The sequence below is a fragment of the Oncorhynchus tshawytscha genome, linkage group LG19 (genome assembly GCF_018296145.1).
Source record: "Oncorhynchus tshawytscha isolate Ot180627B linkage group LG19, Otsh_v2.0, whole genome shotgun sequence".
Taxonomy (NCBI): Eukaryota; Metazoa; Chordata; class Actinopteri; order Salmoniformes; family Salmonidae; genus Oncorhynchus; species Oncorhynchus tshawytscha.
In genome coordinates this window covers 24,753,771-24,778,584 of record NC_056447.1, presented here as the reverse complement: position 1 = coordinate 24,778,584, position 24,814 = coordinate 24,753,771, and the positions used below count along the sequence as shown (strand labels likewise).

General features: G+C 45.2%; 1 protein-coding gene and 1 non-coding gene across 2 annotated transcripts; one reads left to right on the top strand and one right to left on the bottom strand.

The window, feature by feature from the left end:
• Positions 1-661: 661 nt before the first annotated feature.
• trnal-cag lies at positions 662-744 on the bottom strand. Its single transcript has one exon. It is a non-coding gene; the product is annotated as a tRNA-Leu (tRNA).
• An 8,547-nt stretch (positions 745-9,291) lies between these two features.
• On the top strand, positions 9,292-24,563 carry LOC112218511 (protein-glutamine gamma-glutamyltransferase 2-like). The gene is made up of 13 exons (XM_024379354.1): positions 9,292-9,307; positions 10,361-10,531; positions 10,699-10,929; positions 11,252-11,370; positions 11,891-12,019; positions 14,663-14,840; positions 15,022-15,160; positions 15,271-15,374; positions 15,504-15,746; positions 15,945-16,211; positions 16,453-16,613; positions 16,816-16,952; positions 24,404-24,563. Exons 1-13 carry the CDS (start codon positions 9,292-9,294, stop codon positions 24,561-24,563), a joined length of 2,055 nt encoding a protein of 684 aa, XP_024235122.1.
• Positions 24,564-24,814: the final 251 nt, after the last annotated feature.

The window sequence follows — 24,814 nt, the reverse complement described above, 5'->3', positions numbered from 1 at the left end:
CAACCAATTTGACAGAGCTTGAAGAATAAAAAATAAAAAAGTGGAAATCCAGGTGTGCAAACTCTTTGAGATTTACTCAGAAAGACGTACAGCTGTAATCGCCGCCAATGGTGATTCTAACATGTATTGACTCAGGGAATACTTATGTAAATGAGATATTTCTCTATTTTATTTCCAATAAATTCACATTGTTCTTATGCGGTATTGTGTGTAGATGGGTGAGACAAAAAAATATATATTTAAAACTATTTTGAATTAAGGTTGTAACACAACAAATTATGAAATAAATCAAGGGGTATGAATAATTTCTAAAGGCACTGTTAGCCTACTGTCTGGATTAAGATATTGTCTATATCGGCTCTCAAAAGCTTTTTTTTCGTGCCTGTCAGAAACTCAAGTGTCCAAACCCTAGCCTATATAATGCAAGTGGGGCCTAGCCTACATCAATTTGCTTTTAGTTGCAAAATACAAATATTCACAATAACATTGCCTAAAATGTTTCCCTGTTTTATCACCGCTTAATCATCATAGGCTACAGTTATTTATTTTGTTCTTTCTTTTAGAACACCATTCATTGATCAATTCAATAATTGAGTTTAATTGAAAAAATAACGAATAGTTAGTTACTGGCTACCGATTAAATTACCTTGCCAAAAATTATTGTCAGAAGTGGGATTCGAACCCACGCCTCCAGGGGAGACTGCGACCTGAACGCAGCGCCTTAGACCGCTCGGCCATCCTGACGTTACTCTACTTGACTATGATAGCACTTATGAACATATGCACCCGAGTTAAAGTTATAGAGAATATAGCCAGCGAACTACTTTTGTAACAATAGTATGGCGAATAATGAAACAAGGATAACAGCGAGAGATGAAGCAAATTAACGTTAGCAGCTAGCTAGCATATAATTATTAGCTAGCTAGCTGACGTTAGCACGTGGTTTCAAACTCTTGAATAACATTAAGTGACTAGCAAGCTTGATCTTCTTAATTTGTCCTCCGTCAGGCGAGACACCTTGGAAGCTTATGTGCAATTCTCATAGCATTTATTTGTTTGTTGAACTGGGAAATAACAATGTAGCACGGCTACTTGTTAAGCGATATTTCGTCTTAAATATATTTTTCCCCGCAGCATTGGTCAGTAGTCTGTCGCACTTCTTAATTTGAGCCGGTTCTGCCGGAACAGGATCAGGCACCTCTCAGTTTCGGACTGTTTCGTTCCTTAACCCATTTTCCAGGATTTGGTACCTCTCGTGGCATGAAACATTATTTTCACTGTTTGCCACGTAAAAATGGAGTTAATTCAAATTGCCTCTGTAATTATCCTACCCCCTAAAAAGGTTATTTGAAAACGTGCCTAATATTCTAAGAATTGATTCGTGTTGGGCCCGTCCAGGTTTATGATGAACTTTCTATGATATTTCTCCCTCTCTCTGCTAGACATGAATGAATCAATCCAATTTCTAAAGCCTTTTTCACATAAGCACATGTCACAAAGTACTTGTACAGAAACCCAGCCTAAAACCCCAAACAGCAAGCAATGCAGCTCTCATCTCTAAATGACTTATATGCTCGCTTAGAGGCAAGTAGCACTGAAACATGCATGAGAGCACCAGCTGTTCCGGACGACTGTATGATCACGCTGTCCACAGTGGATGTGAGTAAGACCTTTAAACAGGTCAACATTCACACTGCCGCAGGGCCAGAGGGATTACTAGGATGTGTACCCCGAGTATGCGCTGTTCAAATGGCAAGTGTCTTCACATTTTCAAACTCTCCCTGTCTGAGTCTGTAATACCAAAATGTTTCAAGCAGACCACCATAGTCCCTGTGCCCAAGTACACCAAGGTAACCTGCCTAAATGACTACCGACCCATAGCACTCACATCTGTAGCCATGAAGTGCTTTGAAAGGCTGGTCATGGCTCACATCAACACCATTATCCCAGAAACCCTAGACTCCCTCCAATTTGCATACCGCCTCAACAGATCCAAAAATGATGCAATCTCTATTGCACTCCACACTGCCCTTTCACACCTGGACAAAATAAACACCTATTTGAGAATGTTATTCATTGACTACAGCTCTGCATTCAACACCATAGTGCCCTCAAATCTCATCACTAAACTAAGGACCCTGAGACTAAACACCTCCCTCTGCAACTGGATCCTGGACTTCCTGACGTGCCACCCCCAGGTGGTAAAGGTAGGTAACAACACATCCACCATGCTGATCCTTAACACGGGGGCCCCTCAGGGGTGTGTGCTCAGTCCCCTCCTGTACTCCCTGTTCACTCATGACTGCATGGCCAGGCATGACTCCAAAACCATTGTTAATTTTGCCAATGATCACCAACAACGACGAGACAGCATATAAGGAGGAGGTCATTGACCTAGCTGTGTGGGCCAGGACAACAACCTCTCCCTCAACGTGATCAAGACTAAGGAGATCATTGTGAACTGCAGGAAAAGGAGGACCGAGCATGCCACCATTCTAATTGACGGGGCTTTAGTGGAGCAGGCTGAGAGCTTCAAGTTCCTTGGCGTCCACATCGCCAACAAACTAACATGGTCCAAGCATACCAAGGCAGTTGTGAAGAGGGCACACCAAACCTATTCCCCCTCAGGAGACTGAAAATATTTGGCATGGGTCCTCAGATCCTCAAAAGGATTTATACAGCTGCACCATCGAGAGCATCACTGCTTGCTATTGCAACTGCTTGGCCTCCGACCGCAAGGCACTACAGAGGGTAGTGCGTACTGCCCAGTACATCGCTGGGGCCAAACTTCCTGCCATTCAGAATCTCTATACCAGGCGGTGTCAGAGGAAGGCCCTAACAATTGTCGAAGACTCCAGCCACCCTAGTCATAGACTGTTCTCTCTGCTACTGCACAGCAAGCGGTACCGGAGGGCCAAGTCTAGGTCCAAGAGCCTTCTAAACAGCTTCTACCCTCAAGCCATAAGACTACTGAACATCTATACAAATGGCTACCCATTCTACTTGCTTTGCCCCCCTTTTTTATGCTCCTGTTACTCTCTGTTATTATCTATGCATAGTCACTTTAATAACTCTACCCACATGTATATATTACCTCGACTAACCGGTGCCCCCGAACATTGACTCTGTACCGGTACCCCCTGTATATAGTCTCGCTATTGTTATTTTACTGCTGCTGTCACGCCCTGACCTTAGAGATCCTTATTATTCTCTATGTTTGGTTAGGTCAGGGTGTGACTCGGGTGGGAAAGTCTGTTTTCTATTTCTTTGTTTTGGCCGAGTGTGGTTCCCAATCAGAGGCAGCTGTCTATCGTTGTCTCTGATTGGGGATCATATATAAGTTGTCATTTTCCGTTTGGGTTTTGTGGGATCTTGTTTTCTGTTTAGTGTCTTAGCCAGACAGAACTGTGCGCTTTCGTTTTTTGTCTTTGTTATTTTGTTTGGTGTCATCAATAAAATTACGATGTACGCCTACCCCGCTGCGCCTTGGTCTCCTTCTCCCAACGAGAGCTGTAACAGCTGCTTTTTAATTATTTGTTACTTTATTTGTTATTTTTTAATGTATTTTTCTTAACTGCATTGTTGGCTTGTAAGTAAGCATTTTACTGTAAGGTCTACTGCTGTTGTATTCGGCACATGTGACAAATACAATTTGATCTACAGCATTTCTTAATATTGTGCATTTCCTTGGGCTTTGATGCCTCATGATTGACTATTGTTCTGTTCAGGTAGACTGTGATTTTGCTGTGATCTGATAGGAGTGTTAGTGGACTGACCGTGAACCATCTGAGAGACTCTGGGTTGAGGTCAGTGATAAAGTAATCTACAGTACTACTGCCAACGGATGAGCTGTAGTTGAAACCTACCATAGGAGTTTCCTCTAAGACTACCATTGACTATGTACAGACCCAGCTTGTGACTGAGCTGCAGGAGTTGTGAACAATTTTTGTTGGTTGTTTTGTCATAGTTGTGTCTAGGGGGGGCATATTTGGGAGGGAATATTGTCACCTCCATGTAAGTGTTTGTCTCCCGTGTGCTGAGTGTGTCAGGTTCTTGTCCAGTTCTGGCATTTAGGTCATCATAGACTGGGACATTCCCTGGGCCTGGAAATGGTTGATCTCCCCCTCTAGGATGGAGAAGCTGTCATTGTTAAAGTATGGAGATTCTATTGGGGGGATATAGGTAGCACACATGAGGACATTTCCCTCTGTTGGGATAATTTCCTTATTCATTTCTAGCCAGATGTAAAATGTTCCTGGTTTGCCTAATTTAATAGAGTGGGTTAGGTCTTCTACCAAATTAACATACCCCTGTTTGATGGATGGTCATCAGTGGTTCCGTCTCCTCTATACCATGCTTTTTATAGAATGACAATGTCTGTATTTCCAATTTCTTTGATGAAGTCTGGGTTCCTGCTCTTTAGGCCAAAGGCAGATGACCTCAGTCCTTGTATATTCCAGGATGACATAGTAAAAGCTTTGTGTTCCATTGTGTCTAGTGTTGTTTTCGTGTGGTTTAGGCCCGGCCCATTACAGAAGGTGTGAGCAGAGCTTGTTGAGCATCTGATACATAAGTCGCAAGATGGGGCTTTGTGGGGTGCATTAGTGGGGTTTGGGCCTCTTGCTCTTCTCACGGCCTGGCATATGTGCGGCTGTCATGTTGAGGTCCTTGCTGCAGAGGCCATGGGGGTGGAAGAAGGGGCATAGGTCTGATCAAGGGGGGGGCTATATAGGGTGTGGCCGGGGTTTGTATGGGGTGGTCTCAGCTGGTTGGGGTATGGGTGTAGGTCCTTTTGGCATGGGTTCTCTCGGTGCAGGTCCGTCGGGAGGGTGTCTCGCTCCACACACACACTGCTGTTCTGAATGCTGGAAGGAAGCCCAGGACAGTGTTTTTACTGTGGAGGGGTTGAGCACTGGGCAGAAGTTTCTGTCTCAATTCTGTGACTTCCTCCTGGCATCACTGCAGCACACACTCAGCCTGTGTTGATGGAGATGTCTGCACACCAAGTGTTACAGCTGCCTCCGCAGGAGAAGGAAGGATCAAGAACAAGACCTCCTGAAGACCACAGACAGCTCTAAATCTCTTGTTCAGAGTCTGTGTACATGTTGACTGAGGTGTCTGATTCACTGTCCTTCTACGTTGTCTTGTGTAGTGAAAGAGGGGATTCATGACTTACATGGGGTGTAATTTCAGGGAGTCACTCAATCTGGGCCAGGCCTCTACAACCCTTTTCCTGGAGAGCTACTATCATGTAGGTTTTCACTCCAACCCTGATCTAGCACGCCTGATTCTAATATTTAGCTGGTTGATAAACTGTACCAGGTTAATTACAACTGGGTTTGGAGCGAAAACCTACAGGACTGTAACTCTCCAGGAGCAGGATTGGAGACCCCTGATCTGGGCTGTCCCTGCCCTGCTGTGTCTATACACCCGCAATAACCTCTGCTAAATATGTATATGTGACCAATAAAATTGTACTTGATTTACAGTACATAGCCAGCCCACATGCAGCAATGCTGCCTCAGTCCCCAGGTAGGACTGGCTATGTTCCAAAAATGCACCCGCTCTGTCAGGAGGAGAGTATTTATGTCTCAGCATTGAAGCGTGAAGAAGAGGATGAAAGATGCTTATTATTTCAGTGGCAGTCTGTGGAGAGTAACTCTCCCTGTGTGGACATTCGGATCAGTGGTTATTTTATTCAAACTTGGCTGATACCTCAGCCTTCTGGCTGACTGTATATCATCAGGACACACACTTTCACCCCCCTTTCGATACGCTGTGATTTTCGTAGCAGGTGAGGATAGCAATTTCGCTAACTCTAACCCTTTTCCTAACCTTAACCTCAGTCTCCGAACCTGCTACGTTAATTCTGCTAACCTGCTGCGTAAGTTCGCCTAACCTGTTACGAAAAAGTGTATCAAAAATATTTTCTTGTAAATCATCACTCTACCCCAGACTTGACCTTTACAGCCTGTCATCTTGTTCTCATATCCTCCCTGAGCTCCCAAGAAGAGAGAGACATAGTGTGACTTGTCATACTGGTCAACTGTCAAGAAGCTTGTCACATAGGTGCTATGAGGAAGAAGTCCTGTGGGCCATTTTCCCGAAACCTGACTGTCACAGCATTCCTCAGTTTAGTGTTTGACACACTTGTTTGCCCCCTGTGTAAGCTGGACAGAGGGGCTTCTGTGTGTCAGAAAAAGCAAGCACCACCCAAGCAATGTAACAGCATGGTGATAATCTGCTGCCATCAAAATTATTTGAGAGGTTATTGTTTCTTCCTCTTTCCACTCAGGAAATACCAGAGGCCTCTTATTTACAGTCACTGAGAGTTAACTAAATATGTCACACACTGTAGCAAGAGGGTATGATGCTGTCATGGTGATGAAGAAAGATCCCTCATATTGTATCCCTTTTGGTGTGTCTCCTTACTCCCCTATGGGATTATGACTTTGTTATACACGGTCCGGCTGGCAAACACACATACCTCTTACACATTCATCATTCCAATTCTCACAAATTGTAACTTCACATAGCCTAATATCTGCTGATAGTTGAGCATGTACACACTCAGAAAGTACTTGTATTTATGATCTATTACTGTATTGTAGCTATATTAGTAATAGAATTGTGGACTTGAATCCCATGACTTGGATTTGAATCAAGTCTCACAAATATTATAACATGATACTCGACTTGAACTTTGGGAGTTGACCCTCATGACGTGTCATTGAAGTAGTCAGTCTCGACAGATGATATGATACACTACATTACCAAAAGTATGTGAACACCTGCTCGTCAAACATCTCTTTCCAAAATCATGGGCCTTAATACGGAGTTGGTCCCCTCTGCTGCTATAACAGCCTCCACTCTTCTGGAAAGGCTTTTCACTATCCCCCCCCCGCTTCTCCTTCACCCAAATCCAGATAGCGGATGTCCTGAAAGAGAATCTGGATCCCTACAAATCAGCTGGGCTTCACAATCTGGACCCTCTCTTCCTAAAATTATCCACCGCCATTGTCGCAACCAGACTCAACAGCCTTGGTTTCTCTAATGACTGCCTCGCCTGGTTCACTAACTACTTCTCAGACAGAGTTCAGTGTCTCAAATCAGAGGGCCTGTTGTCCGGACCTCTGGCAGTCTCTATAGGGGTGCCACAGGGTTCAATTCTCAGGTCGACTCTTTTCTTTGTATATATCAACGATGTCGCGCTTGCTGCGGGTGATTCCCCGATCCACCTCTACGCAGACGACACCATTCTGTATACATCTGGCCCTTCTTTGGACACGGTGTTAACAAACCTCCAAACGAGCTTCAATGCCATACAACACTCCTTCCATGGCCTCCAACTGCTCTTAAACGCTAGTAAAACTAAATGCATGCGCTTCAACCGATCGCTGCCCGCACCCACTAGCATCACTACTCTGGACACTTCTGACTTAGAATATGTGGACAACTAAAAATACCTAGGTGTCTGGCTACTGTAAACTATCCTTCCAGACTCATATTAAACATCTCCAATCCAAAATTAAATCTAGAACAGACTTCCTATTTCTCAACAAAGCCTCCTTCACTCATGCTGCTAAACATACCCTCGTAAAACTGACTATCCTGCCGATCCTCGACTTTGGCGATGTCATTTACAAAATAGCCTCCAACACTCTACTAAGCAAATTGGATGCAGTCTATCACAGTGCCATCTGTTTTGTCACCAAAGCCCCATATACCACCCACCACTGCGAACTGTATGCTCTTGTTGGCTGGTCCTCGCTACATATTCGCTGCCAAACCCACTGGCTCCAGGTCATCTATAAGTTTTTGCTAGGTAAAGCTCCGCCTTATCTCAGCTCACTGGTCACCATAGCAACACCCACCCGTAGCACACGCTCCGCAGGTAGATTTTACTGGTCATCCCCAAAGCCAACACCTACTTTGGCCGCCTTCCTTCCAGTTATCTACTGCCAATGACTGGAACAAATTGCAAAAATCGCTGAAGTTGGAGACTTATATCTCCCTCACTAACTTCAAGCATCGGCTGTCAGAGCAGCTTACCGATCGCTGCAGCTGTACACAGCCCATCTGTAAATAGCCCATCCAATCTACTACCTATCTTTTCCCCATATTTGTTTTTTCTGCTCTTTTGCACATCAGTATTTCTACTTGCACATCCTCATCTGCACATCTATCACTCCACTCCACACATCTATCACTCCACTCAATTGTAATTACTTTTCCACTATGGCCAATATATTGCCTTACCTCCTTACTTAATTTGCACACACTGTATACAGATTTTCTATTGTGTTATTGACTGTACGTTTGTTTATCCCATGTTGTAACTCTGTGTTGTTTTTTTCGCTTTGCTTTATCTTGGCCAGGTTGCAGTTGTTAATGAGAACTTGTTCTCAACTGGCCTACCAGGTTAAATAAAGTGTATTTCAATACCATACATTTCAGTAGAAATACCCCTTCTGCTTTCACTAGTATTCTTCAACATTGGGACACGTCTCCAGTCTAGATGACTCAACAAATGATGAAGCATATATTATGTTGATTAAATTGCTATACCATGTGCAAGGAAAAATGGACCGAGCTCCAGTAAATGTCCTGGACACCAATACATATGAAGTAAAACCCTGGAACAAAATCATATTTTCCCTCTTAAGTAGTATATCATGCTGTAAACATATTCAACTTGTTTGTTCTCTAAGTTGTGACTGGCCCATCCAGAAAGAAAAAAGTGCCCATGTACGTGCCATAGAGACTGTGAAACAGGAAATTGTATATGATGCAGAACATTTACTGCAATACTGCTGGATTAGTCAAAGTGTGCCCTATTCCCTGAACCCATCTGCTGAACAAAAAACCCAGTGTCTGAACTTGTATCAGAGGGGCAGACGGCTGACACAAACTATAGTAAATACCTGGGCTCTCTTTCAGTATTGAAGTAAAATATTGAAGTAGGCAGAGACACACATGGGCGCGCATGACGAACACACACACAGAGAGACTGACTGTGAGCACACCTTTGTTCTGGATCTCCACAGAGTGTGATGTCAGAGGTCAGAAAGGATAGTGAATGGGAGGTGTGTGTGAGCGTGTGTTGGAGCACAGGAATGGGGCCATTCCTCTCCAGTATAAATATGGGGTCCTGGTGGGGACAGTGGTAGAAAAGTGAGGCATACACCTTCAGAGCTGTTTGAAAAGGCACAAGAGGAGTCAAACTTATCATAAAAGGAGGTAACACGGCAGAGAAGAAAAGGAGGAGATATTCACAACAAAGACTGGAAAATGGCTGACCAAAACGGTGAGTGATTTATCATTATCACACTGCTTTTTCAACCCATTGATAGTGCTCTCTGAAGTAGAGGAGACAAATATTACTTGCAGTTTCCATATCTGTGAAAAATGTGCTACCATATAAATAAAATGTGCTACCATATAAATAAAATGTGCTGCCGTATGAATTCACAGCAGTGTGTCGAGATGCCTCATTCTAATTTAAGCAATGCATACCAGGAGAGTACGAGACCAATACAGGCGTGTATGCACTATTCATAAAAATATGAGGATGGGCAGATGTGCTATCTGAAAGTTTATCCTGAAATGTATATATTTCTAAATTTATACCGAATATACAGTAGATCAGTGTTTCTCCTAGTGGAAAAAGTTGGTCTGTCTCTGTGTGTGTTATAAGTCCATGGCACACAAGATTTCCTGCCAAAATAGATTAGCAAAAAGTAATCACCTTAAGGGCATTTCATTTTTTTTCACACAACTTTTAACCTAAATCCAATAACATGATGAAATGTTTTGTGGATTTCACGTTGAATTCATGTTAGTTGACAACTCAACCAAATGTAAATCAAAACTACATGTTGAACTGACGCCTATGCCCAGTGGGTATCATCAGTGCAATGACTGGAAGTCTACAGATACCTTAGGGTATGCTACATAAAAATGGTATCCACGAGTACATCTGACACTAAAAAAAACACACAAAAAAACATATTGATTGCCAAAATCTCAATCTCTAATGTTTTCACACAGTACATCATGCTTAAATGGAGTTGCCTACATACAGTTGCTTCTATAAATATGAAGTGGGGTCCTTGACTTGCTGACTCATAACGATAGTCAGGCTCCAATTGATGACTTGGCTGACCTTTCTGTTGTTTGACCTGTACAACATGGGACCATTGTGATTGATATGAATAAAATAGAGATCTGTCTAGAAATATGAATATCTACCAATTACTGTATGGCCTGGTTACCACCAAGATTCCCTCATGAACTCATTATTCCTAACTACACAGTAGAAGTGACTGTGCCCTATGTTCTTTCTTTTATTGTGTTCCAGGTGTATTCATGAGAATGGACCTGCGTTGCCAGGTGAACAACCATGCCCATCGTACAGGGGAAATGGACCTGGAAAGGCTGCTGGTTCGTAGGGGGCAGCCCTTCTCCCTCGCTCTGCAGTGCTTCACACCCCTGCCCCCTAACCACAAACTAGCCATGATCCTGCATCTGGGTGAGCAACTCAATGCCAAGGACCATAAGCTTGAGTCAGCTATAGATTGGACACTATTGCACAGTGGGAGGAGGAGTCAGTTATGATTGACAGATATAAAACGAAAATGGTCTGGTAAAATAGCTTTGACTGACTGTATATGAGTTTTTGTTTGTTTGCGTGTTTAGGTAAGGAGAGTGAGGTGGTGGTGAAGGTTTTGGATGCCCGTGCTGGCCGTGACAAGTGGTGGTTCCGCCAGCAGAGGGCTCAGAATGAGGTGCTGCTGACGGTCCACAGCCCAGCTGACACCCCTGTGGGAATCTACAGCGTGACATTGCTGCTCCTCTCCCCTGATGGACACATCCTGGAGCAGACCACACCAGAGACCTTCTACCTGCTCTTCAATCCCTGGTGCAAAGGTGAGCTCTGACACATAAACACACAAATTAGTAGAATCAGTTGAAACGGCCCTGTTTTATTTGCTCTTTTGGTGAGGGGAACCAATAAGGGCTCAGGAAGGTGTCATCGGTATTCATTACTTTTGCACTCTTTGGAGGTCAGAGTCAGGGGACTCAACTTCTACTTCTGTGTGTTTGTCTCAGTCTGTCTCCCCCTGTGTTTACTTTTAAATACGTTTGAGCTCAACATTTTGTCAGTTATGTGATACAATATCAAATCAATATGATTGCTGTTGCCCCATATGTTTTCTCACTCAGTCTTTCCTCTGCTGGGTCCCCCCAGCTGACTCTGTGTACCTCCCTGATGAGGAGCTGCTAGAGGAATACATCCTGAATGAAAATGGCCTCCTTTACCAGGGCTCCTGGGACCAGATCTCCTCACTGCCCTGGAACTTTGGACAGGTAGCAAACAGCACACCTCTGAAGGATGGACAGCTAACCCACCTGAGACAAAATTGATATATAGAGTGCAAATCTTTTGATCACAACCCATCGATCCACTGAGAACAAGAACTCAGTGTTGTGTTGCCTAAATCACTGTTCTAGCTGAGGCATTTTTTCAAACAGAAAGATAAACAACAGGGCATGTGGGAGGGTGTTGGCAGCCAGTAGTTTCTGGTGAGTCTGATGGCTTGATGATGGCCTGTGTGAATTGTCACAGTGCCTCAGCTGGCTGAAGAAATGTCTTTGGTGGATGTAAGGCATTTCTACCCTGGCTATGTGAAAATCCAGGGTTGGTCTCATTTCAGAGAGAGAGACATAGTCACATAGACATTGAGAGACGGACAGACAGCCTGCATGGCTGATTGTCTCCATCTAGTGAGGAGGAAAGTACATATTCACAGTCACTGGTTTGAGATGTGCATACCTCATAATGAGCTCAATGTGTTCTCATAATATTTTAACATATCATTTTTCATAGTTTGAACAAGATGTGGTGGATATCTGTTTTGAAATCCTGAACAATTCACCTGCTGCACTGAAAAACCCAGAGATTGACACAGCAAACCGAGCAGATCCAGTGTATGTGAGCAGGACAATTACTGCAATGGTAAGGTTCACCATATAAAGTAATTATTTCTACATCTAGGGGAATAGATGGCGCCGGAGAAGAAGGCTGACATTTTACGTGTTCCTATCCAATTGTGTTTTTTGTTTGTTTTTTTGCGTTAGTTTTTTTTGCATTTTTGAAACTTATTTTGTACATTATATTTCTGCTACCATCTCTTATCAGAACTGTGATTTCTCACCATGAACTGGCAGAATAATTTTTTCCTTTAACGAGTCCGACGTGAATGGTATACTGCTTTCCCGGGAACAGGCACAGATCCCCATCATTTGCGTTAAGGCGGAGAAAAAGGGGCGGGAGGGCGGGCTGCCTTCTGAGAATTCGTAGGAGGTCGAATAAACCCCCTCTGGCTTCCATTCGGCTAGCAAACGTGCAATCTTTGGAAAATAAAATTGATGACCTACGCAGAAGATTAAACTACCAACGGGACATTCAAAACTGCAATATCCTATGCTTCACGGAGTCGTGGCTGAACGACGACATTATCAACATACAGCTGGCTGGTTATACGTTGTATCGGCAGGTTAGAACAGCGGCGTCTGGTAAGACAAGGGGTTTGGCGGACTATGTATTTTGTAAATAACAGCTGTTGCACAATATCTAAGGAAGTCTTGAGGTTTTGCTCACCTGAGATACATAAGCTGTAGACCACAATATTTACCAAGAGAGTTTTCTGTATTTTTCGTAGCTATCTACATACCACCACAGACTGAGGCTGGCAGTAAGAGCGCACTCAATGAGCTGTATTCCGCCATAAGCAAACAGGAAAACACTCACCCAGTGGCGGCGCTCCTAGTGGCCGGGGACTTTAATGCATGGAAACTTAAATAGGACTCACCAAATTTCTATCAGCATGTTAAATGTGCAACCAGAAGGAAAATAATTCTGGACCACCTTTAGTCCACACACAGAAATGCACACAAAGCTCTCCCCCGCCCTCCATTTGGCAAATCTTACCATAATTCTATCCTCCTGATTCCTGCTTACAAGCAAAAATTAAAGCAGGAAGCACCAGTGACTCGATCAGTAAAAAAATGGTCAGATGAAGCAGACGCTAAGCTACAGGACTGTTTTGCTTGCACAGACTGGAATATGTTCCGGGATTCTTCCAATGGCATTGAGGAGCACACCACATCAGTCATTGGCTTCATCAATAAGTGCATCGATGACGTCATCCCCACAGTGACCATACGTAACTACCCCAACCAGAAGCCATGGATTACAGTCAACATCCGCACTGAGCTAAAGGCTAGAGCTGCCATAGCCATGAAGTGCTTTGAAAGGCTGGTCGTGGCTCACATCAACACCATTATCCCAGAAACCCTAAACCCTCTCCAATTTGCATACAGCCCTAACAAATCCACAGATGATGCAATCTCTAATGCACTCCACACTGCCCTTTCCCACCTGGAAAAAGAGTACACCTATGTGAGAATGCTGTTCATTGACTACAGCTCAGCATTCAACACCATAGTGCCCTCAAAGTTCATCACTAAGCTATGGACCCTGGGACTAAACACCTTCCTTTGCAACTGGACCCTGGACTTCCTGACGGGCTTCCCCCAGGTGGTCCTCAACACAGGGGCTCATCGGGGGTGTGTGCTCAGTCCCCTCCTGTACTCCCTGTTCACTCTAGACTGCACGGCCAGGCATGACTACAACACCATCATTGAGTTTGCCGATAACACAACAGTGGTAGGCCTGATCACCGACAACGACGAGACCGCATATAGGGAGGTGGTCAGAGACCTGGCCGTGTGGTGCCAGGACAACAAACTCTCCCTCAACGTGATCAAGACTAAGGAGATGATTGTGGACTGTAGGAGAAAGAGGATCAAGCACACCCCCATTCTCATCGACGGGCCTGTAGTGGAGCAGCTTCAAGTTCCTTGGTGTCCACATCACCAACAAACTAACATGGTCCAAGCACACCAGGTTCTACAGCTGCACCATCAAGAGCATCCTGAATGGTTGCATCACTGCCTGGTATGGCAACTGTTTACAGAGGGTAGTGCGTACTGCCCAGTACATCACGGGGGCAAAGCTTTCTGCCATCCAAGACCTCTATACCAGGCGGTGTCAGAGGAAGGCTCTAAAAAATGCCAAAGACTCCAGCCACCCTAGTCATAGACTGTTCTCTCTGCTACCGCACGGCAAGCGGTTCCGGAGGGCCAAGTCTAGGTCCAAGAGGCTTCTAAACAGCTTTTACCTCCAACCCATAAGACTACTGAATATCTAATCAAATGGCTACCCAGTCTACTTGCATTGCCCCCCCCTCTTTTACACCGCTGCTGCTCTCTGTTGTTATCATCTATGCATAGTCACTGTAATAACTCTACCTACATGTACATATTACATCAATCAATCTAACCGGTGACCCGCATATTGACTCTGTATCGGTAATCCCCTGTATATAGTCTCGCTTTTGTTATTTTACTGCTGCTCTTTAATTACTTGTTACTTTTATTTCTTATTCTTATTTGTACTGCATTGTTGGTTAGGGGCTCGTAAGTAAGCATTTCACTGTGAGGTCTACACCTGTTGTATTCAGTGCATGTGACTAATAACATTTGATTTAGTTAATAATCTCACAGTAATGAACTTACTTCCTCTACATCTGTGGAGGTGAATGCTAATGATGACCGTGGCGTGGTGTTGGGTCGCTGGGACGGGAAGTATGACGATGGGGTGTCGCCCACACGCTGGACTGGCAGTGTGGCCATCCTCAGGCGATGGCGCGAGGCCGGGGCACAGAGGGTGCGATACGGACAGTGCTGGGTGTTCTCAGGTGTAGCCTGCACAGGTGAGGCACACATACAGCGCCCTGAGACAGGATGGCTCTCTTCTTTTCAACTACAAATTTCCAACACTCCCTGGCTCTATATTTTCTTTGACGTTTCATTAGGGCTCCAGTAATATTCAGCTCTGTAATTCTTGACAGACTATTTGCTATTTGCTCCTTCCGTTCACCCATCATCCCACAGTTCTTCGCTGTCTGGGCATACCTACTCGCCCTGTTACAAACTACTCCTCTGCCCATGACACTGACGGCAACCTGAATGTGGACTATCTGTACGATGAGCAGCTGGAGAGTGTGTCTGAAGGCAGGAAGGACATGATCTGGTAAAGCTCAAAAGCTACATTTCTGTCTCGACAAAGTCAGCACATTCATCCGTTTTTTTTTTTATAGTGGCCTCCCTCACATCAATACTGTAAATGCTTTGTGTGTGTAGGAACTACCATTGCTGGGTGGAGTCCTGGATGGACAGGGAGGATCTTCCTAAAGGCTATGATGGGTGGCAGGCTCTGGATCCCACCCCACAGGAGAGGAGTGATGGTACGGCCCCACTTGATATTCATGATCAGTCTGTCTTACTAAGGAAAAGCTCCTTTAAAACTCTGTTATTGGGTTCTTCATAGCCTCACTCTCTTCAAATCCCCCCACTATCATTCCCTTGTCTCTTAGGGGTGTACTGTTGTGGGCCCTGTCCAGTCAAGGCGGTGAGGGACGGTGATGTGGGGATGAAGTATGATGCAGCCTTCGTGTTTTCTGAGGTGAACGCAGACCTGGTCACCTGGATCGTCTACCCAGATGGCCAACGCTCACAGGTTTCCCTCAACCAGAAAACTGTGGGCCGAAACATCAGCACCAAGAGTGTGTATGGAGACTACAGAGAGGACATCACTAAACATTACAAATACCCTGAAGGTATTCACTTCCTTTCGTTAAGCACAAATATTCACACCTGCTTAAATATTAGCACAGATGGGAACTGAACAGAAAGTTCAGAGTACAGTACCGTTATACACAACAAATACCTCAAGGGAACGGTGTTACTATATACACACGCATAACATAAAAACACATTTTATATAACAGTATGACATCCTCCTTTCTTTCTACCAGGTTCAGGGAAGGAGCGTGAGGTGTATGAGAAGGCAGGACGTCGGATAACGCAGCTGAATGGGGCACCTTGGCAGCTGGAGCTGAAGATCAAACATGCCCAGGCCATCCTGGGGACAGACTTTGATGTGATAGTGGAGGTGCACAACGTGGGTGGTGAGGACACCCCGGCCCAGCTCACTGTGACCTCCAACGCAGTCACCTACAACAGCCTTCACAGGGGGGAGTGCCAGAGGAGGACTGCCAGCATGACCGTGCCAGCCCAGAAAGGTGGGTCTCCGCTTGTCACATACACCATATAGGTGCCGTAGGCGAGAGGAATCAAGACTCAGAACTGGTATCAGTCCCTGTGTTAGATTTGTTTTTTTACTTGCACTGGTTGAGTCTGACCTACAACATCCCTGGGTTTCTTGTATTTTTAGGAACCGAGTAAACAGAGCAAAAAATACCACACCGAAGTGAAAAGAATACAATAACATACTTTTTCCTCTCATCCCTATTATGCTCATAGCTCATAAGGAAGTGATGCGTCTACGGTACGATCACTATGGGGCCTGTGTGTCTGAGCATAACCTGATCAGGGTCACAGCACTGCTCCAGGCCAGCAGCCAGCCCGATGTCATTCTGCAAGAGGTCAACATCCCACTAAGCATGCCACAGCTCCATGTCAAGGTACTAGGCTATACTGTATATAACTGTAAATAGCTGGTGAATAATTGCTTGATGAATTGCGTGCTACTGTTTGCACTTTGCACAATTGTCAAGTTTGGCCATTTCTGCAGGGAAAGCAGTTGAAATATGCTGTAGGGGCTTGTTTTAGATATACTGAAATAATCCTCTGATGATGCCTGCACTGTCCATTTTCTTGCTTCAGGTAGTGGGAGATGCAGTTGTATCTCGGAAATTAATTGCACACATCAGCTTCACCAATCCCCTGCCTATCACCCTGAGAGGGGGAGTGTTCACAGTGGAGGGGGCAGGTCTGACTGCACCACGGGAGCTCCAAGCACCGTAAGTATCTCTGTGTGTTGTATGTGAGGGGACACATTCTTCATTGACTGTCAGCATGTTTGCCAATAAGTGTGTTCAGAGAGAATGTTACATCAGTATTACAGCCATGTTATTACTGTAAGTATAGAGGTGTAAAGTGCTATCTCCCGGACCACAAGCCAAATGTTACCACACATAACCTCCAACAGGAGACACCAATGTAAACATAAACCCTCAGACTAAACACAGGATTATTTCTCTGCCCGTCATTGACGTGAGGCTGGGGTACACTGAACATTCTTTGAATGTTCAGACTGTAATTTATTATTAAATCATGATCCAGACTGTTTTGCTAAGAAAGAACCTAACAAAAAACATTATTCTTGCTGGATGAACCTAGCCTACCTCATCTTTTGGTCAGTCATCTCATATTGTTCAAGTGTGATTTAAAAGAAACATGCTATGGCACACTGTCATAGCAGCACGTAGTAGCACATAGTGTAGTAGCACATATCAGCACATAGTGTAGTAACACAGTGTAGTAGCACATAGTGTAGTAGCACATAGTGTAACAGCACATAGTAGCACATAATACAGTAGCACATACTGTAGCAGCACAGTGTAGCAGCACATAGTGGAGCAGCACATAGTAACACAGTGTAGCAGCACATAGTGTAGTAACACATAGTGTAGTAACACAGTGTAGTAACACATAGTGTAGCAGCACAGTGTAGCAGCACATAGTGTAGCAACGCATAGTAACACATAGTGTAGTAACACAGTGTAGCAGCACATAGTAACACATAGTGTAGCAGCACATAGTGTAGGAGCACATAGTGTAGTAACACATAGTATAGCAGCACATAGTGTAGCAGCGCATAGTGTAGCAGCGCATAGTGTAGAAGCACATAGTGTAGCAGCACATAGTGTAGCAACGCATACCAGCACATAGTGTAGCAGCACATAGTGTAGCAGCGCATAGCAGCACATAGTGTAGCAGCGCATATCAGCACATAGTGTAGCAGCACATAGTGTAGCAGCGCATAGCAGCACATAGTGTAGCAGCACATAGTGTAGCAGCGCATAGTGTAGCAGCACATAGTGTAGCAGCACATAGTGTAGCAGTGCATAGCAGCACATAGTGTAGCAGCACATAGTGTAGCAGCACATAGTGTAGCAGCAGCAGCGCATAGTGTAGCAGCGCATAGTGTGTAGCAGCATAGTGTAGCAAGAACACAGTGCACCTGGTAGTGTAGCAGCAGCATAGTGTAGCAGCATAGCGCATAGTGTAGCAGCGCATAGCAGCACGCATAGTGTAGCAGCGCATAGTGTAGCAGCATAGCACATAGCAGCACATAGTGTAGCAGCACATAGCAGCACATAGTGTAGCAGCGCATAGTGTAGCAGCGCATAGTGTAGCAGCACATAGTGTAGCAGCACATAGCAGTAGCAGCACATAGTGTAGCAGCACATAGTGTAGCAGCACAGTGTAGCAGCGCATAGCAGCACATAGTAGTAGCAGCACAGTGTAGTAACACAGCACATAGTGTAGCAGCACATGTAGCAGCGCATAGCAGCACATAGTGTGTAGCACAGCAGCACATAGTAGCAGCACATAGTGTAGCAGCACAGCACATAGTGTAGCAGCACATAGTGTAGCAGCACATAGTGTGTAGCAGCAGCATTACTGCTGGATGCAGCCACATCTTTTGGTAGCAGCACAGTCATCTCATAGTTGTTCAAGTGTGATTTAAAAGCATGCTATGGCAGCACTGTCATAGCAGCACGTAGTAGCACATAGTGTAGTAGCACATATCAGCACATAGTGTAGTAACACAGTGTAGTAGCACATAGTGTAGTAGCACATAGTGTAACAGCACATAGTGTAGCAGCATAATAGCAGCACAGTAGCAGCAGCATAGTGTAGCAGCACAGCACATAGTGTAGCAGCACATAGTGTAGCAGCAGCACATAGTGTAACACATGTAGCAGCACATAGTGTAGTAGCACATAGTGTAGTAACACAGTGCACATAGCATAGTGCGCATAGCACATAGTGTAGCACACACATAGTGTAGCAGCATAGCATAGCAGCACATAGTGTAGCAGCACACATAGTGTAGCAGCACATGTGTAGCAACTAACAATTAGCAGCACATAGTGTAGCAGCACATAGTGTGGCACAGCATAGTACAGTATATACATATGAGTAAGTATGTAAGCACATAGTGTAGCAGATACGCATAGCAGCAGATATAGAGCATGCAGTGTAGCAGCACATAGTGTAGCAGCACATAGCACATGTAGCAGCACGCATAGCAGCACATAGTGTAGCAGCACATAGTGTAGCAGCACATAGTGCGCATAGCAGCACATAGTGTAGCAGCACATAGTAGCAGCATAGCAGCACATAGTAGCAGCAGGAGCAGCATAGCAGCAGCACACATAGTGTAGCAGATTAAAGTGTAGTGTGTTAGCAGCAGTGTGTGGCTGTTTAACAGTCTGAGCAGAAGCTGTTTTCAGCACGGTCCCAGCATGAGCAGCACATAGTGTGACCTCGCCTTCTGGATGGCAGCGGGGTGAACAGGCAGTGGCTCATAGGTGGTTGATGTCCTTGATGATCTTTATGGCCTTCCTGTAGCATCAGGTGTCCTGGAGGGCAGGTAGTTTGCCCCGGTGATGCGTTGTGCAGCACTACACGGTTGAGGGGCGGTGCAGTTGCCATACCAGGCGGTGATACAGCCCGCCAGGTGCTCTCGATTGTGCATCTGTAGAAGTTTGTGAGTGCTTTTGGTGACAAGCCGAATTTCTTCAGCAGGCGCTGCTGCGCCTTCCTCACATGCTGTCTGTGTGAGTACCAATTCAGTTTGTAAAACTTGCTACCCTCTCCACTACTGTTCCATCGATGTGGATGGGGGGTGTTCCCTCTGCTGTTTCCTGAAGTCCACAATCATCTCCTTAGTTTTGTTGACGTTGAGTGTGAGGTTATTTTCCTGACACCACATAGGGCCCTCACCTCCTAGCGTTGTTGGTAAGCACCACTGTTGTGTGTCCGCAAACTTGATGATTGAGCGTGCATGGCCACGCAGTCGTGGGTGAACAGGGAGTACACATGGGAACCCAGTGTTGAGGATCAGCGGGGAGGAGATGTTGTTGCCTACCCTCACCACCTGGGGGCGGCCCGTCAGGAAGCAGTACCCAGTTGCACAGGGCGGGGTCGAGACCCAGGGTCTCGAGCTTGATGACGAGCTTGGAGGGTACTATGGTGTTGAATGCTGAGCTGTAGTCGATGAACAGCATTCTGTATTCCTCTTGTCCAGATGGGTTAGGGCAGTGTGCAGTGTGGTTGAGATTGCATCGTCTGTGGACCTATTTGGGCGGTAAGCAAATTGGAGTGGGTCAAGGGTGTCAGGGTGGAGGTGATATGGTCCTTGACTAGCTCAAAGCACTTCATGATGACGGATGTGAGTGCACAAATTGGAGTGGGTCAAGGGGCGGTAGTCGTTTCAGCTCAGTTACCTTAGCTTTCTTGGGAACAGGAACAATGGTGGCCCTCTTGAAGCATGTGGGAACAGCAGACTGGTATAGGGATTGATTGAATATGTCCGTAAACACACCGGCCAGCTGGTCTGCGCATGCTCTGAGGGCGCGGCTGGGGATGCCGTCTGGGCCTGCAGCCTTGCGAGGGTTAACACGTTTAAATGTCTTACTCACTTCGGCTGCAGTGAAGGAGAGACCGCATGTTTCCGTTGCAGGCCGTGTCAGTGGCACTGTATTGTCCTCAAAGCGGGCAAAAAAGTTATTTAGTCTGCCTGGGAGCAAGACATCCTGGTCCGTGACTGGGCTGGGTTTCTTCCTGTAGTCCGTGATTGACTGTAGACCCTGCCACATACCTCTTGTGTCTGAGCCGTTGAATTGAGATTCTACTTTGTCTCTGTACTGGCGCTTAGCTTGTTTGATAGCGGAGGGAATAGCTGCACTGTTTGTATTCAGCCATGTTACCAGACACCTTGCCCTGATTAGTGTAGCAGCACATAGTGTAGCAGCACATAGTGCAGCAGCACATAGTGTAGCAGCACATAGTGTAGCAGCACATAGTGTAGCAGCGCATAGTGTAGCAGCGCATAGTGTAGCAGTGCATAGCAGCACATAGTGTAGCAGCACATAGTGTAGAAGCGCGTAGCAGCACATAGTGTAGCAGCACATAGTGTAGCAGCGCATAGCAGCACATAGTGTAGCAGCACATAGTGTAGCAGCGCATAGCAGCACTTGGCAGCACATAGTGTAGCAGCACATAGTGTAGCAGCGCATAGTGTAGCAGCGCATAGTGTAGCAGTGCATAGCAGCACATAGTGTAGCAGCACATAGTGTAGAAGCGCATAGCAGCACATAGTGTAGCAGCACATAGTGTAGCAGCACATAGTGTAGCAGCACATAGCAGCACTTGGCAGCACATAGTGTAGCAGCACATAGTGTAGCAGCACATAGCAGCACATAGTGTAGCAGCACATAGTGTAGCAACGCATAGCAGCACATAGTGTAGCAGCACATAGTGTAGCAGCGCATAGCAGCACATAGTGTAGCAGCGCATAGCAGCACATAGTGTAGCAGCGCATAGCAGCACATAGTGTAGCAACACATAGTGTAGCAGCGCATAGCAGCACATAGTGTAGCAGCGCATAGCAGCACATAGTGTAGCAGCGCATAGCAGCACATAGTGTAGCAACACATAGTGTAGCAGCGCATAGCAGCACATAGTGAAGCAGCACATAGTGTAGCAGCACATAGTGTAGCAGCGCATAGTGTAGCAGTGCATAGCAGCACATAGTGTAGCAGCACATAGTGTAGCAGCACATAGTGTAGCAGTGCATAGCAGCACATAGTGTAGCAGCGCATAGTGTAGCAGCACATAGCAGCACATAGTGTAGCAGCACATAGTGTAGCAGCGCATAGCAGCACATAGTGTAGCAGCACATAGTGTAGCAGCACATAGTGTAGCAGCACATAGTGTAGCAGCACATAGTGTAGCAGCGCATAGCAGCACATAGTGTAGCAGCACATAGTGTAGCAGCACATAGTGTAGCAGCACATAGTGTAGCAGCGCGTAGCAGCACATAGTGTAGCAGCACATAGTGTAGCAGCACATAGTGTAGCAGCGCATAGCAGCACATAGTGTAGCAGCACATAGTGTAGCAGCACATAGTGTAGCAGCGCACAGCAGCACTTGGCAGCACATAGTGTAGCAGCACATAGTGTAGCAGCACATAGTGTAGCAGCGCATAGCAGCACATAGTGTAGCAGCACATAGTGTAGCAGCGCATAACAGCACATAGTGTAGCAGCACATAGTGTTGCAGCACATAGTGTTGCAGCACATAGTGTTGTAGCACATAGTGTTACAGCACATAGTGTAGCAGCACATAGTGTAGCAGCGCATAGCAGCACATAGTGTAGCAGCACATAGTGTTACAGCACATAGTGTAGCAGCACATAGTGTAGCAGCACATAGTGTAGCAGCGCATAGCAGCACATAGTGTAGCAGCACATAGTGTAGCAGCACATAGTGTTGCAGCACATAGTGTTACAGCACATAGTGTAGCAGCACATAGTGTAGCAGCGCATAGTGTAGCAGCACATAGTGTAGCAGCGCATAGTGTAGCAGCGCATAGTGTAGCAGCGCAGTGTAGCAGCGCATAGTGTAGCAGCACATAGTGTAGCAGCGTGTAGCAGCGTATAGCAGCACATAGTGTAGCAGCACATGGTGTTACAGCACATAGTGTAACAGCACATAGTGTAGCAGCACATAGGAGCACAGTGTAGCAGCACATAGAAACACATACTGTAGTAGCAAATAGCAGCACAGTGTAGTAGCACATAGTAACACATAGTGTAGGAGCACATAGCAGTACATACTGTAGTAGCACATAGTAACACATACTGTAGTAGCACATAGTAACACATAGTGTAGTAGCAGACTCCAGTTATAGTTTGTTTTCTCTGATACCGCATGGCAAGTGGTATTCATAAAAATCGCCACCGGATGATTTACATGCAGTCAGTCAGGAAAGCAAAGGCTAGCTTTTTCAAACAGAAATGTGCATCCTGTAGCTCTAACTCCAAAAAGTTTTGGAACACTGTAAAGTCCATGGAGAACAATAGCACCTCCTCCCAGATGCCCACAGCACTGAGGCTAGGAAACACTGTCACCACCGAGAAATCCACAATAATCGAGAATTTCAATAAGCATTTCTCTACGGCTGGCCATGCTTTCCTGCTGGCTACCCCAACCCCGGCCAACAGCTCCGCACCCCCGCAGCTACTTGACCAAGCCTCTCCAGCTTCTCCTTCACCCAAATCCAGATAGCAGATGTCCTAAAAGAGCTGCAAAATCTGGACAAATCAGCTGGGCTTCACAATCTGGACCCTCTCTTTCTAAAATTATCTGCCGCCATTGTTGCAACCCCCCATTAACAGTCTGTTCAACCTCTCTTTCATATCGCCCGAGATCCCTAAAGATTGGAAAGCTGCCGCGGTCATACCTCTTCAAATTGGGTGACACTCTAGACCCAAACTGTTACAGACCTATATCCATCCTGCCCTGCCTTTCTAAAGTCTTTGAAAGCCAAGTTAATAAACAGATCATTGACCCTTTCGATTCCTTTGGCCACCGTTCCTTCCAGTTCTCTGCTGCCAATGACTGGAACTATTTGCAAAAATCACTGCAGTTGTAGACTTATATCTCCTTCACTAACATTAAACATCAGCTATCTGAGCAGCTAACCGATCGCTGCAGCTGTACACAGCCCATCTGTAAATAGCCCATCCAATCTACCTACCTCATCCCTCATTGTTTTTATTTACTTTTTTGCTCATTTGCACACCAGTATTTCTACTTGCACATCTATCACTCCAGTGTTCATTTGCAAAATTGTAATTACTTTGCCACTATGGCCTATTTATTGCCTTACCTCCTCTCGCCATTTGCACACACTGTATATAGACTTTTTTCTATTGTTATTGACTGTATGTTTGTTTATTCCATGTGTAACTGTGTTGTTTGTGTCGCACTGCTTTGCTTTATCTTGGCCAGGTCGCAGTTGTAAATGGCCTACCTGGTTAAATAAAATAAAAAATACTCGCTGTTTGTTTGTTACCTATGCATAGTCACTTCGCCCCCACCTACATGTACAGATTACCTCAACTAGCCTGTACCCTGACTCAGTACTGGTGCCCCCTGTATATAGTCTCGTTATTGTTACTTATTATTACTTTTTATTTTAGTCTACTTGGTAAATACTTTCTTATTCTTGAACTGCACTTTTGGTTAAGGGCTTGTAAGTAAGCATTTCACTGTAAAATCTGTACTTGTTGTATTCGGTGCATGTGGAAAATAGTTTGATTTGAACCACAATTTACATTCGAGGATCATACCAAGGCTGAGTTAAGAGAACCATGCTTTATTTTCTCCTACAGAGGCAACATTGGCCCAGGTGAAGATGTGAAGGTCAAGTTGTCCTTCAAGCCCACCCGTGCTGGCCTGAGAAAACTGATGGTTGACTTTGATGCAGACAGACTGAGGGATGTTAAGGGGATTGCCACTTTGATTGTGCGAGACAGATTAGCTGTGAATTAAGAACGTATATATTTCATAGGTATATTTTTTATGTAAACATATCCCTGTGAATGCAATATAAAAGTGAGGTGCAAAATAACAGGATGGTTTTTCATATTATTCTATTTTTTTTTTTACCTTGTCCAAAGTAGTTAAGATTAGCAAAGAAAGGTGGGCCTCTAATTCCAAAACTATTGTTAGAGTCCGAAGACTATTTGTGAGAAAAAAGTAACTGTACTCTTACAGTATTTACAGGATATAGCACACTATTT